The sequence below is a fragment of the Dendrobates tinctorius genome, unplaced genomic scaffold (genome assembly GCF_039654945.1).
Source record: "Dendrobates tinctorius isolate UK_male_01 unplaced genomic scaffold, ASM3965494v1 ptg000398l, whole genome shotgun sequence".
NCBI classification, from domain to species: domain Eukaryota; kingdom Metazoa; phylum Chordata; class Amphibia; order Anura; family Dendrobatidae; genus Dendrobates; species Dendrobates tinctorius.
The window spans coordinates 720,560-737,059 of NW_027362064.1; the positions used below are offsets into that span (position 1 = coordinate 720,560).

Sequence of the window (16,500 nt, forward strand, 5' to 3'; positions counted from 1 at the left end):
GTTTCCATGGTCCGGAAACATTCAGTATTTGCTGCGTCCTGCCTCAGCGTTTAATCCGCAGCGGCCAGATGTTCCTGCATAGTGGAGGGGATTTCATGAAATCCCGTCTCCACTATGCTCCCTAATACTCGGAATATAACACAAAAACAGAGAGACAAAAGATATGCTTCTAATAGTGGGATTGATGGGCCAAATTGGAAAGTAGCACCTTATTTGTACCCTAATTAGGATCCTGACGACCCGTTTCATGTGTTCCTGCATTCAGGCATACTGCTAAAAATCTTTGTACACCACTCTCCCTGTATGGCATGCAGCATCAAATGGTAAGATGCTGTGTACGGACCAAACCTTTGCCCCTGTTGTGACCTTGTAAACTTGACACCACTTCCTTTAAAGGGAATCTATCACCTCATTTTGGCGTGGTATTTAAATGACCTGGGTCCGGTCCGATGGGCGGTGTTTCGGGTCCTTTCCTCAACCCCTCCTTGGCTGCTGTCCGCAATATTTCTGTGAATTTCCATACTTGACCTCCATATTACGCGCATGTGCATTGCAATCTGGACTTGCGCACGCGCAGTATACTTTGCCCAACTGCGGACAAAGTCAAAAAGCATTGGTGCATATGTGCCGGTGAACTGTGTCCCGGAACACAGCTAAATACTTCCGGGACATAGTTCACCTGCTCATGTGCACTAATGCTTTTCAGCTTTGCCCGCAGTTTGGCAAAGCATACTGCGCGTGCGCGAGTCCTGATTGCAATGCACACACGCTTAATATGGAGGCCAAGTACGGAAATTCACAGAAATATTGCGGACAGCGGCCAAGGAGGGGTGGAGGAAAGGACACAAAACACTGCCCATCGGACTGGACCGAAATCATTTACATAGACTGCCAAAATGAGGTGACAGATTCCCTTTAATTGTTACGACAGGATTAATAAGCTCACAGCAGTCACCAAATTTGGTCCATATATGCCCATTGAACTGAGGAAGAGTGGTGTACAAACATAATTTTTAGCTGCCTGACTGTAGGGGCACATACAATGGACCATTAGGCCACATTCTCACATTCAGTATTTGATCACTATTTTACATCAGTATTTGTAAGCCAAAACCAGGAGAGGAAAAATCAGAGGAAAAGTATAAAATAAACACATCACCACTTCTGTATTTAAAATACTGACCACATACTGAACGTGTGAAGGTTCCTAATTAACAGGCACATAAGTAGCTAGCAGAAGTTTATTGCAAACAGCAGAATGATTTTAAATTTTGCTAATAAATTTTATTTGCAGTGGGGGTTAAAGAAACATTCCTCCTCCCATCAAAATTGTTATCCTCTTAATATATTGCAATCATCATATTATATAGCACTGTGTACTTAGAATTACTCATTTTACCCTTCTACCCAATTAATTCTTCTCTTTTTCCGTTAGATTTATAGATAGCTAGAAGGACTATAAAGCACACATAGGGTCTTATCCAAGATCAAGGGAATGTTAGATAATTCAAATTCACTCACCTATTGTGATTGCATGAGACACAACCATTGTACTTAGCATTGGTGGCGGCTGCAAGCCCCGATGTGATGATTCCTTGTTGGGTAAAGAGAATGGGGCATCAGACTGCGCTGCTCATCTGTCAGAATGATGAACCAGGGGAGTCCAAGTGGATACAATAGAAAAATAGACTGTCCTGAGGAAGTGGTGTGATCACTATGAAATGCGTAGACTCCCCTGGTTCATCATTCTGACTGGTGAGCAGCACAGTCTGATGCCCCATTCTCTTTACCCAACAAAGGATCCATTAGGTCTATGAGATTGGGTGATTAAAAACTGACTAGCTGGATCCTTCCAAGCTCTATATAGACACATGAGGTCAATTTTCCCTGTATGAGTCATAAGTCACTGCAAATGTCCCTGGCAGGGGGAGGAGTGGAGCGGCAGGGTCAGCAGTTGAAGAGGGGAATGATTTCTGCAGGGACAGTGACTTCCTATTTATATGTAGAGCAGTGAAAAGAGAAGAACCATCTGGGTAGAAAGGCAAAATGAGCAATTGTAAGTACACAGTGCTATATAATAGGATAATTGCACTTTATTAAGAGGATGACAACTTTGATGGGCGGAGGAGGAGTGCATCTTTAAATACTTTTGATTGCAACTGTATAGTGGGGTGTGTGAGTAGAAGATTTCTGATCATTACACATGTTAGCAGTGGCGTAACTTGAAGCTTGTAGACTCCAATGTAAAATCTCCAACAGCCTCCAAATTTCACAGTTTTTTACTAGTATTGGTCTTTTCATATGGACCAATGAGACCTTTTTGTACCCCCTCCCATGGCTCCATGGCCCGTGTGTGACTGCAAGTCCAGCACCCACTGTAGTTAGGCCCCTGCATATTACACGGGTGTTCAGTTCACACTATATAGCGGGAAATTAGATGTGTGATGATATTCATTTATGCACTTACCAAGATAACCCAGCATTTAGTTTTTTTTACTCACGATTACAGTTCAAGGAAAAAGCTATTTGCAAATGACCTCCATTTACTCCAGAGCCATGCTGAGCGCATGTGACGTACATGTTATATAGCTGTCAATGTACTGTATCAGCAAGCACGAGGTGTGTGGTTAAATAAAATATATATCATTGTCTTCATTTTTTTTCCCACGTAGCCTGAAAGGATTTTTGATTCATCAATTCATACAAATAAATTGGTATGCCAGAACTCAGATTAGCTGGTCTTAACTCTGTTATTGCTCTTTGCTTAGAAATGTTGCATGGCTTATGCTCTGAGGTTTATTCTTCATTCTGACGCACAAAATCTATATCAATGTAGGGTATCTTGAAGTGGTTTACATCTTCTTTAAAAATGTATTCTTAATGGACCCAGGTTGGGGTAATAAAAAAAAATCATTTACTGAAGTCACTTTTCCATACTCTCTACTGTGTCCCTTGGGTACCGACATCTGGAGGGGGCGTCACGTGAATGCTGCACCCTTTTCATTTCAACAGAACCGGAAACCAGCTAAGATTTCCTCTTGGGACGAAATGTGAAGGCTACAGTTGACCAGCGTTGTAATGTGACTCCCCCTCCGAATGTTGAGATTCAAGATTGACGTGAGACATGGTAGCAAGGTGAGGAGGAGCGGCACCCATCCAATATGTGAGTATAGGCTTTTTTATTGTTTGAACTTTTTATACCCCAACTTGAGCCCTTGGAGAATAAGTGTCCTTCCCTATTTTAGAAGTTAAGTGTCATAGAGATAGAAATGTATATTGTGAGGTAGCGCTGTCATTTACTTAGGGGATCCTCGCTAGGCAGAGATCAAAACCAGATCCGGCACAGGTTTTCCATAAACTCAAAACATAGTCCTTGCGGTTTATTCACCATCATAGAGCCACAGCAGCACTATACAGTTCATTTCACCAGCATAATCCAAAGCAATCAACATAAAGTTCATCACAGCATAGCGTCCATTACAGAGCTTCCCTCTGTTAAGCCTGTGATCATACAGGTTATGCTTAGGAGACTTTCTAACCTCATTTATCTCACCCACGTCAGGGTCTCCACATGGTTCCTTCATTCAGGCTGCAGACGTCCTTATCCCTCCAGGGAACTCTCAAGCTCTGGCAGCCATTACACACACAGCCACACACAGGCTGTTAGCCAGGAGACAATCCTGCGCACGGGGCCTTCTGCTGTGGACCAACCAGGTCCCTCCATTCACCCCTTGTGACTCACCCCGGCCACATTATATCGTTCATAGCCACGCCCACTGGGTCACATGACTCTGACCTCATCACAGGTCCTTCAGGCATCTTCACACTGTTTACAATCATGCTTTAAACACACCCCCTGGGTGGGTTTGTAGGTAACCAGGCCCCCCCAACTCTCTAGTTACCTGGAGACTTCTCCCTCATATATTAATGCAGCACCTCATCAATGTCCTTGCTGATCACACATACATAAGTCTCCATCTCAAAGCCACCCACTTTGAGATACATAACGGCCACTCAGCACTCTGCCATTCATCCCTTCTCCTGGGACCTCCACACAGCGCCCCCTAGCGGACACAGTGGTTAATACACCACATACCTCCCCCCTCTGTTCAAACTTGTGGGGTTGAACACACAACATTACATCAGGCTCTCGAGACCGGGCACTCATTACACCTTGTCCCACAGGTTGAGAGAACCTTTTCCATCTGTCATACAGCCTCCTCTCTACGTTCGGCCTCCCCCGCCCCCAGCGGAAAAATATCGGTCCAGATCTTTGACCCTCCTGTTACAGTCTGACTGCGTCATCAGACACTGTCTACTCACCACCTTCGTCTCTCGATTTGTTCCGTTCCCCGACCAGCTCCCCCGGTTGGTACAGTCATCCGTCTTATCCGGAAAATCCATGCCGCAGTGTGTCTGTATGAGTTTTGAGGAGTGCGGCATGGATTTTCCGGATAAGATGGATGACCGTACCAACCGGGGTGGCTGGTCGGGGAACGGAGCAAATAGAGAATCGGCCTAAACTTTGCATTTGTATTCCAACATATTTGTTGGATGAGAACCCAAAAACTTGTTCTCGGTCTAGTGCCATATGTTCCCACCTGTTGTATACACTAAAGGGTTGAGACAAGAGGGCAATAGGGTCTTATCTGGGTAAATCGTATGAATTAAAAGGTATTTATACTCACCCTTTCCAAGATAGAGTAAAGCCTGTATTATCAGTATGTCAGCCTGCTGCACGTCCAACGGTCCACATCGTTGACCGCAACAAAGATTCTAGGGGAATAAAGGGAATAAAGGGTTAATTTTTTAACCTTGTGTGGCTATGGAATTTGTCTGGCAGCGCACCTAAAGTCCAAGAATTTACTCCTAAGAACATATGTTCCCACCTGACACCACTATTGGCTTTCTTCTTTTATTGTTATTACTATTATAATATTGCTACTATTATAACAATCTCATTCAATGGAGCTAGAACATTTTATGCCGATCTGATTGGAATTGTATGTCGCTTTTCAGACTTTGAAGGTTCATTTATACTGCAGGTTTATCGTGCACTCTAAACAGGCTGGTGATCACCCTATAAACAAGCAAAAAGCTTGTTCGTAAGGTGAAATCATATTTTATGCTGCAAAGGTGATGATGATTCTCATCAGCAAATTGCCCTTTTCTGTGCTGCTGAGATCAATGGCAGCCTATGTGCACTGAACTAGCTACACTGCTCAAAAAAATAAAGGGAACTCTAAAATACCCGATCCTAGGTATCACTGAATTAAATGTTTCAGTTGCAAATCTTTGCTCATTTCATAGTGGAATGCATTGTGAACAATAAAAGATAAAAATGATCAATGTAGATCAAAATTAATATCCCATGGAGGTCTGGAATTGGAATGATACTCAAAATCAAAGTGGAAAATCAAATTACAAGATGATCTAAAAATAAATGCCTCAAGACAAGAAAATGATGCTCAGTAGTGTGTGTGGCCTCCTCGTGCCTGTATGACCTCCCTACAACGCCTGGGCATGCTCCTGATGAGGTGGCGGATGTTCTCCTGAGGGATCTCCTCCCAGACCTGGATTAAAGCATCAGTCAACTCCTGGACAGTCTGTGGTTCAACGTGGTGTGGATGAATGGAATGAGACATGATGTCCCAGATGTGCTCGATTGGATTCAGGTCTTGGGAACGAGCATGTGAGTCCACAATATCAACGCCTTCATCATGCAGGAACTGCTGAAACACTTCAAATACATGAGGCCTAGCAATGTCATGCATCAGAAGGTATCAAGGGCCCAGTGCAAATGCATATGGTCTTACAGTGGGTCTGAGGATCTCATGCTGGTATCTAATGGCAGTCAGGGTATCTTTGGCTAGCATATGGAGGACTGTGCAGCCCTCCAAAGAAATGTCCTCCCACACCATTACTGACCCATTGCCAAAGCGGTCATGCTTGAGGATGATCCAGGCAGCAGAATGTTATCCACGGTGTTTCCAGACTCTGTCACATCTGTGACATGTTGTCAGTGTGATTCTCCTCTCAGCCGTGAAGAGCACATGGCGACAATGTCGAATCTGCCAATTTTGGTGATCACTGGCAAATTCAAATCGCCCTGCATGGTGTTGGGCTGTAAGCTCAGTACCCACTTGTGGATGTCGGGCTCTCATACCACCCTCATGGAGTCTGTTTTTAACAATTTGAGCAGACACATGGATGTTAGTGGCCCGCTGGAGGTCATTTTAAAAAGCTGTGGCACTGCTCCTCTTTTTCCTCCTTGCAGAAAGGAGAAGGTAATGGTCCTGCTGCTGTGCTGCTGGGTTGTTGCCCTTCTATGGCTCCCTCCATATCTCTTTGTGTACTGACCTATCTCCTGGTATCTGCTCCCTGCTCTAGACATTGTGCAGACAGACACAGCTACCCTTCTTGCCACAGGTCACATTGATGTGCCATCCTGAATAAGCTGCACTACCTGTGCAACTTCTGTGGGTTGCTACTGTACCTCTAGGTGTTACAACAGTGACAAAATGCAAAAGTGACCAAAACAACAGCTAAAAAGAATATGAACAGAGAAATGGTCTGTGGTCACCCCCTACAGAACCACTCCTTTATAGGGTTTGTCTTGCTGATTACGTATCATTTCTACCTGTTGTCTGTTCCATTTGTACAACAGCAGTAGAAACTGATTGATAATCATTCTTGCTTTATAACTGGACAGGTTAATTTCACAGAAGTGTTATTGACTTGGAGTTACATTGTGCTATTTAAGTGTTCCCTTTATTTTTTTGAGCAGTGTAGGTTGTTTAATAGTATAAATAACCTTGGTCAGACCTGGACAGACTATCAATGTGATTGTTAATTCTCATTATATGTCTGTTCTCAAAAATATTCTCTGAAAAAGGCCAAGAAAGCAAAAATTCTGCCGGGATAGTTGACATCTGCTTTGTGAATTCTGTTTTTCTGCTTTGGTCTAAAGCTTCAGATAAGGGTCCATTAATTGTCCGATGCCAGGAGAATCCAACAAATCCCATTGGCTTATAATGGTGTTGGGTCAGGTTCCATCAAAGTATCTGTCATTTTGGCAGAAAAAAAGTTCTTCATATTGCGCTATTTTTTTCATCAAATATGAAAGAATCTTAGACTGGGGCCCCAAATGAAACCTCTAATGCAGATATAGACAGGATCGGGCTCTGATAATACATCTGAATTATCATCCGGTCCAAGCCTTAGTAAAATGGTTTCTTTAGAAAAACGTCAGAGTTGCTGATGAATAAACTTCTCTGCATCCCAGATTTAGAGTTTACCTTGAGTAGATATGGTCATTACAGAGTTCAGTATTGTTTTAAAGGGAATCTGTCACTAGGATCAATCCTCCTAAGCTGTCTATATGAGCACGTAAGTCATAGAAAGCTGACTAAAATGATTCCTTGATATCTGCAAACTGATGTATTTTCCCAAAGAAATCCACATTTTTCTTATATGCAAATGAGCTGTTAAGATCTGTGGGCCGGACACTGATTTCCCAGAAAATCTTTTGCCAGAGCTTATTTAAATGAAAGGGGGCAGTTCCAGTATGAGACATGTCGGTCAGAAAAAGACTATCAGTCATTACATGTCTCGCAATGGTAACACTTCCTTTTCATTTAACCCCTTAAGGACCGCTGATACGCCTTTTAACGGCAGCAGTTAAGGGTACTTATGTCTTGGCACTGAGAAATAAGTGCATAGCTCCCCCCAGAGTTGGAATTTTTTTGGGGTCTCGGCTACCCCGATGTTACAATCGCTGTTATTAACACATCAGAGGAAAGAGAAATAGGGTCCCCTGATCTCCCCGGTACCTCTGGTGTCCCTGCATCGCCCCCGTGAAGTCCCCTGGGCCGGCCGGCACCCGGCAACAATAGGAAATTTTTCCTATTGGTTCATTTTGATCACTGTGATAGACCCTATCACAGTGATCAAAATAATAAAAAATTGTAAATCAAACTGTCCCTTTATCACCCCCTTAGTTAGATAAAAATGTATTTATTTCCATTTTTCCTTTTAGGGTTAGATTTGGGGTCAAGTGAGTTGGGCTAAAGTTAGGGTTAGGGTTGGGTTAAAATTAGGGTTGGGGATAAAATTAGGGTTGGGCTAGGGTTAGGATTGTGGTTATGGTTGGGATTACTGTTGGTGTTGAGATTAGGGTTAGGGGTGTGTTGGGATTAAGGTTAGGGGTGTGTTGGGGTTAGCATTGTGGTTAGGTTTGGGATTAGGGTTAGGGTTGGAGTTAGAATTAATTCCAGCCAATTTTGCGTTCAAAAATTGAAATGGTGCTCTCTCCCTTCTGAGCCCTGCCATGCGCACAAACAGTGGCTTTCCTCCACATATGGGGTATCGGCGTACTCAGGAGAAATTGCACAACAAACTTTGTGGTCCATTTTCTCCTGATACACTTGTGAAAATAAAAAATTGGTTCCAAAGAAAGTTTTTTGTGAAAAAAGTAAAACGTTAATTTTTTCCTTCCACATTGCTTTAGTTCTCGTGGATTACCTGAAGGGTTAATAAACTTCTTGAATGATTTTGCACACCTTGAGGGGTTCAGTTTTTAGTATGGTGTCACTGTTGGGTGTTTTCTGTTATATTGACCAACCCCCCAAACTCACTTCAAATGTGAGATGGTCCCTAAAAAAATGTTTTTGTAGGTTTTGTTGGAAAAGTAAGAAATTACTGGTCAACTTTTAACCCTAATGGGTATGTTGCCACGGTTAGTAAACGCTGCGGACTGGACACTGTGCTGCGTACAGCCACAGCGTCCAGATGTTACAGCATAGTGGAGGGCATTTTATGAAATCCCATCTCCACTGTTCGTGCAGGGGCCCCTCTGGCTTCCCTGTGTAACCGGACATGCGAAGCGTCTCATGTCTATTTATCTTGAGGAGATGCTCAGTTTCCTCAAGATAAATGTCACCGTCCTATGTATAGGATTCGGTGATTTCGCACGGTTCAATGAACACATGCGGAATCACCGCGCGTACAAAAGCCGACAGCGCTTTGGACAGAGCTGCGTCCAAAGCGCTGCCAATACTGACTGTGGAAACATGCCCTATAACATCCTAACAAAAAATAATTATGTTTCCAAAATTGTGTTGCTGTAAAGTAGACATGTGGGAAATGTTATTTATTAACTATTTTGTGTGACACCACTCTGATTTAAGGGTACAAAAATTAGAAATTTAAAAATTGCAAAATTTTCTAAGTTTTTGCCAAATTTCCGTTTTTTTCAAAAATAAACGCAAATCATATCAAAGAAATTTTACCACTAACATTAAGTACAATATGTCACGAAAAAACATTCTCAGAATCAGTGAGATAAGTTGAAGCGTTCTAGAGTTATAACTTCATCAAGTTACTGTGGTCAGAAATGTAAAAATTGACTTGGTCATTGGGTATCACATTGGCTCTGTCACTAAGGGGTTAAAATAATTTCTGGAGGCAGATTCTCACGCAAGTCAGTATCCCGCCCATAGATCTTAACAGATCATTTACATGTAAAATGTGGATTTTTCTGGAATAAAACATCCGATTTGCAAATATCAAGGTATCATTTTATTAATCTTCCTATGATCGACAAGACCATGTACACAAGTTAGGAGGGTTGATCCTACTGACTGATTCCCTTAAAAGTTGTGATCATATGAAGTTGTATTAATGCTTCTTCTTTTAACCTCCACTAGGAGTTAGAGTTTTTCTTTCCATCAAGTGGAGGCCGTGGACCAAAAAACACAGCAAAATTCACACATTGTACCTGCTGCATTATTAAGCCCCATGCTGTATTAGAAGGTAGGTTTCTGGGTTTTATCCTTTTGGAATTTACGGAATTTATTTTCAATACTTTCTGTTATGTCTTCATCGTATTCATAAGTACAAGCAAAATAAATCAGAAACAACACACCACTCCAATGTCACATACCATGGTTTACACGAGTATGATAATCCCTCTGTTATCCAGAAATATCCATGCAGTGGTATTTTACATGGCTTTTTCTGGTATTTATTCTGTATCTTTGCCATTTTCTGCCACTAGATTAAATATTATTTTTTTTATTTTACGTTTTCTGTTGCTTTGCAAACAAAACAAAAGAAATGGACTTTGTTTTTCACACTTTGCTAATGGTAGCGACCTTTTCACCAGTATAGGTAGTTGAAATAGTCCGGAGTGTTTTTCATCCGCAAGTCTTCCTGATATGGGAAAAGTTAAGAATATACAATCTAGTACTGAATCTGTAAAATGGATGGACACATCTCTGGTGCCTGTTATCGTGGGGGGAATTCTAAAGGAACAGCCAAAAAAGGCCAACAAAGCCGATTAGATTTCACTCCGAGAAACGATAGGCATATGCACATTCCATTGGGCTGAGATTTGGGAGATTTGCCAGTGATAATGGGCCAATGTAACTGTAGATGATCAATGCATTCTAATGCTTAAGTGTGGTATCTACATCACAAGGTTGCTTTAGCCTATATACATGCTTACATCATAATTTTTCTGATTCTCTGTTTAAAATTCTGATTGTTTCGATTTAAAGAGTTACTGCGGCATCACTCACTTCTTTTCAAATAATTTTTATCTAAGTTTAACAATTTAAAAGGGAAGGGGAATGGGAAAGGAATCAAAAGATGGAGATCTCCATTTTACAAATAGTGAAATCATACAATTACAAACAAGAATTATTACCATCATATACCAGACTTCAAACACAAAATGGAAGACATAACAATTCCCTCATGACTTCAAAATAGGACACAACAATTCATCCATGACATCAAGGAAGGAGATAACAATTCCTTCATGACTTTAAAATAGGATATAACAAATCATTTATATTTGGTATTCCACACCTCCCACTTCAAATGATAGTGATTCAATGAACCTGCATTGATAGCTGTTTTTTCCTCCATTATACTATGGGTGCGTAGTGTGTTAACTATATCCAAGAAAATTGGAGCATCCGGCTTCTTCCACCACTGCACTATAAAATTCTTTACCGTAAGGAATATGTGCGTCATCCCGAATTTGATTGTCGGACTAATACCCTCTAGGTCTAGGGATAAAAGCGCCATACGGGGGGTGACATCAATAAAGGTTTTGGACAGTGAGTTGACATGCATCTTTACCTGTAACCAGAGTGTATGTAACTTGGGGCAGCTCCAATAAATATGAAATAAATTTCCATTGCAATGGCAGCCTCTCCAACACAATGGAGAAGTATCCACACTCATATGAGATGTGTAGTACCACCGGAGCGCTACCTTCATATGAGTCTCGTGTAGTCCCATAGAAATTGTATATCTGTTGGAAATCCTAAAGGCATATTTCCACTGCTCCTCAGAAATGGGTGATCTAAGATCTAACTCCCATTTTTTTCATATAACTGGTCATTGAAAACACTGTATCTCTATTGAAACAATGATGAATATGCCTAAGAGTCCCATCTATTTTCAAGAGCAGGGTTGCCCACTAATGAGAGAATCACGTCTAAATTTAACTTTCTACTGCTTATTAACTTTTGAAGGTTATCTCTAATCAGCAAATAAGACATGAATTCACCTGAGGGCAAATGAAAGCTGTCCTTAAGGTACTGTCACACTTAGCGATGCACCAGCGATCCCGACCAGCGATATGACGCGGTCAGGATCGCTGGTGCATCGCTAAGTGGTCGCTAGTGAGCTGCCACACAGGCAGATCTCACCAGCGACATAGCAGCGGTCGTGGGTCGCTACTTACCTGTCAGACGAGGCGATCCTGATGTTCTCCCGCCCGCGTCCACGCGTCGCTCGTCTCTCCACAGGAAGCTGACGACGAGAAACCGTTCAGGGCGTTCTCGCGCGATCAGCGATAATCAGCGGGGGAGCCGGTCGGAGGTAAGTATCACACATAGCGATATCGCTAGCATTATTGCTGCAACGTCACAAAAACCAGTGACGTTATAGCGATATTGCTAGCGATATCGCTTAGTGTGACAGGCCCTTAAGAGAAGAGAAAGACTTGATATATATGCCATCATAGAGATCTCCAATTTTCTTTATATGATGATTAGGCCAGGCATTTGGTATTGGGCAATCATATATGACTGTGATCGTTTTGAGAGGCAGGTTGTTAAGAATAGAAACTCTATTATCATTTTTCTTAAGTTTGGCAAACTTCCTCCACGCTTCAAAAATAGCATCATAAATAGGATGTCTATGCTTTTTCAGAGAAGAGACAAGAATATATTTAAAAAAAATATCTCGTAATGAACTATAGTTAATTTGCGCCAATTCCAGATCCATCCAAGTTGGATGATCCTTTTGGGTAAACCATTGGTGACTATGTTTAACTAGATAAGCTTGTTGGTATGCCCAAATGTTTGGGACAGCCAAGCCCCCATGGATTTTTTTACGAAAAAGAGTGTTCCTGGCTATTCATGGTCTCTTGTTTTCCCAAATGAATAGGTTAATCAGGTTTTGTATCTTATCTATCAGCTTTAAAGGGAATTTTAAAGGGATGGCTCGGAAAATATACAATATTTTTGGTAAAGTAATAGATTTAACTGTCAGTATCCTGCCCAGAAGTGTAAGCTCTAAAGAGTTAAAACATGAGAAATCTTTGGAGATGTTAGCCTCGAGAGTTTTAATATTTACTGGCACTATAGAGCGTAAGTTGGAAGTAATGGAAATTCCTAAATAGGGTAAGCTTTTTTCTTCTAATTTGAAATTGGTTCTTTGCAAAGCCCATTCTACATCCTCCCGGGCCATGTTAAACGGCATAATTTTGGATTTGAGAGAATTAATCTTAAAGAAAGACATTTTATTAAACTTTTCTAGAAGTGCTAATAATACATTAGTAGATTCGACTGGGTTTGTGACCGATATGAAAAGGTCATCTGCAAACAGACTAATCTTATGGGAGGACCTTCTAGTATTAATTCCCGATATCGATGGGGGGCGTCACTCACTTCTGCATTGGGAGGTGAGTTTTTCTGGATGACATTTCACACTCCCAATTCTGTTGTTCTCATGGGTGGTAAGCTGCCACAACAGGTTTTCTTGAGCTGCTTACTACCCTCTTCTTATTGAGAACGCATGCATGCTCAGCCAGTGTAAGCATGCGTGTGTTTAGGGTGTCAGGAAGCACAACAAATATTTAAAATGTACTAGATGGAGGCCCAATGCTATCGCATCGGGAGGGCGGTAATGTCACGATAGAGGCAGGCTTTGCAGCGTTGAGAATCTCTCCCCCCCCATGTGCTCACCCACCTATCCACTCTCTCTTTCCCCATGTGCTGACTTCTCCCGTCTGTGCTCTCTTCTTTGACCTGTCTATCCCATGTGCTATCCCCCTTGTCTGCTGTCTCTCTCCTTCCTGCGCTGTGTTCTCCTCTCATGTGCTGTCCCGTTTGACCTGTCTCCCCCTGTGCTCTGTCTCTCTCACCCCGTGTCTGACCGTGTACAGAACATATCACAGCTCCTGGGCAGGGGAGGAAGCAAAAGACAACACTGACATTACAGCAGGAGATCGCAGAGGATACATTTTGTGAGGTAAAATATTGTTTAAAAACAGTCAGTGAAATATTTTACCTCACAAAATGAATCCTCTGTGATCCCCTGCTGTAATGTCAGTATTGTCTTTTGCTTCCTCCCCTGCCCAGGAGATGTGGTATGCTCCGTACATGGTCAGACACAAACAATTTTTAAAATTAACTTTCGTTCGTGGGAAAACCCCTTTAATGTGACCGGCTTCCTCTGCCTGTAGACACGTCACACATCTGCCACCGGGATCAGCCGAATGATTCACTGCGCCTGCGCGGAATACGCGCAGGCGTAGTGCGACGGTGTTCCGCTGGTGGTATCACGCAAGAGGCTGCATGCATGTGTGTGTGTGTGGTGCAACGGTGTTCGGCATCACTTGGGTGTCCCAATATGGCCGTCTGTGAACTTTCTCCGCTTGGAATTCTGGGCTATGGTGACATCTGGACAGAACAGGAAAAGAAAACATTCCAAGTCAATTATATAAATAGATGTCTACCTTTGGATTATGCTGGGTCTAATGAATTGCAGCCATGTTTGTTAAACAGTCTTGTTAGTGTGTGGACATTGACATACTACTTGTATAGCTATGCTGGACCACATCTAAATGTTCTGTTTTTTTTTTTGTATTGGAGTTTGCGGTCTAGAAATTTTACTTATACTGTATGATATAAACCTGTATGTACACATCATACACAAATACAGACAGAATATTAAAGGCAACTATTATGCTGTACAGCCTTAAAGGGGTTGTCTGGTCTGAGAAAAATATTCTGCCTTCATTCTGTGTGCATGCAGACTGTTGAATGGTGATAGCATTGCACATGCTGTCAAAATTCCTTATGCGGGTAGGCAATCATTTGCATGTTTGCAGTCACATGCCGAGTAGACTCTTTTCTGCTTCTTAATCTTAATGTTCTAGCAGTGAAGAGTCTAGTCGATATGTGACCACAAGTATGCAAATTGCATACATGTGGTCACTTGACGGCCCTTCTGTCCAGGTAATACAGGTGAATCCTGACTGCATTTAGCCCCTCTCACATATCAGTTTTTTTGCCATCAGTCACAATACGTAGTTTTTTGAAAAAAAACGGATCCGGCGACTGATGCCGCGACATCCGTTTTTTTCTCATAGACTTGTATTAGCGACGGATTGCGACGGATGGCCACACGTTTCATCCGTCGTTCGACGGATCCGTTGGAAATTCTTTGTCCGTCGGCTGGCTACAACGGACATAGGATCGTTTTTTGTCTACGTCGAAAAATCGGACAGCGACGGATCCGTCACTGTCCAATTTTTGCTAGGATGGTAGCCTATGGGCAAAGGATTCCATTTTTTTTTTAACTGCGCATGCGCCGACACTGTGCATGTGTGGTGTCTGCGGGCTATGTGTGTGTACGTGTGTGGGTCTGTGTGGGGGTCTGTGCGGGGATCTGCGTGTGTTTGTGTGTATGTGTATGCAAGTCCCATTGGGCTATGCCTGCTACACTGACAGTGATTGACACATTAGCCAATGATGGGACAATAGTAGTTCCATCATCCGGCTAATGTGTTGAATGTAAAAAAAAACAAAACACATATATAGTTCATACTTACCATATACAGCTAATCCCCGAAGCCATCGATCACCTGAAAAAAAATTAAAATAATAAACCAACTCTATACTCCCTGTGTCCGACGTAATCCAATTAATACGATTGTCCCACGACGATCTCCCGTGGGCTGATTCGACCGCTCTCCATGGGCTCCAGTGAAACAATGATGGAGATAATCCTCTGCATTGTATCACTCCGCCGCCGACAGGTCACCTGAGTTCACCTGTCATTTTACGGCACTACATTGTGAGAATTTTCTCACCCTGTAGTGCTGTAAAGCGAGAAGCTTAACTTCGATCACACACTGCTGGAGGGTTATCTGCAGAGGTGTTAGGGAGAAGCCTTCAGGTGATTGGTGAGACGGGTGAGATCAATCACCTACAAACCCATCTAGGGGCGGGTGTCTAGAACGCCATAGTAAAGTATATGTGTGAATGATTGAAGGACCTGTGATGAGGTCATAGCGATGTGATCCGGTGGGCTTGGCTACGGACCATATAAGGTGGCCAGGGTAGGTCGCATGGGTAAATGCTTGGACCCGGTTGGTCCGTATGGAAGGTCTCGTCTGGATGACGTGTCTGCCTTCCTGAGTGCACGTGGAGACGTGTGTCTGATAGTTCCCTGGAGGGAATGAACGTCTGGACTGAGAAGCAGCTATGAGGTAACCCGGAGAGGGGATATAACTGTGAGGCTAAGAGAGCCTGTGTACCGGACATAACGAAGCCTGTGTGACCACAGGGTTAACAGAGTGAAGCTCTGTCATGGACGCTATGCTGTTTTATATGAACTTTCTGTTGCATATTGCTTTGGTTTATGCTGCATAATAAACCGAATGGACTGCGTTATGTTGAGAAACCTGTGCCAGACCTGATTTATCGGCTGCCTAGCGAGTATCCCCTACCTTAATGACAAGCACTACCTTACGATTGGTGGAGAATGCAAAGGGCAGTGTTGTAGCCTTGTTGCTAGGGGCAACGGACGAGGACTGCAAAACTCGGTTGCTAAGGGCAACGGTTCCAACAGCACATGTTGCAGTGCTGGCAACGCTGAGCCAGGAGGGCTGACGGTCTTAAAAGCCGTGTGATATGCTGACCGGGGTCAGTGGAAGAGATTTATAGGACACCTCTGCGGTAGAGGGGTCCGAGAACATGCATGGCCGGCAGGTGACGGTTGTGAAAGCCGTGTAATGTGCTGACCTGGGTCAGAGAAAGAGACTGGTGATTGCTATAGGGTGCCTCTGTGGATAAGAGGTACCCGAGAACCTGTGTGGCCGACACAGGTAACGGACAGGTGTCCGTGTTGTACTGACCGGGGTCAGTGAGAAAGACTGTACCTGGAGGGTTCAGTGTGCGAGGTCCTGGAGGG

The 16,500-nt window shown here is 42.9% G+C and overlaps 1 protein-coding gene across 2 annotated transcripts in view; it reads left to right on the forward strand.

Annotated features, from left to right (window-relative positions):
* NME7 (NME/NM23 family member 7) overlaps nucleotides 1-16,500 on the forward strand; it is a 238,141-nt gene that overhangs the window by 98,412 nt on the left and 123,229 nt on the right. For both annotated transcript variants that reach the window (XM_073563790.1, XM_073563789.1), the window contains exon 7: nucleotides 9,708-9,813. In XM_073563790.1, coding sequence (XP_073419891.1) covers nucleotides 9,708-9,813 — 106 coding nt within the window. The remainder of the gene's footprint in view (nucleotides 1-9,707; nucleotides 9,814-16,500) is intronic.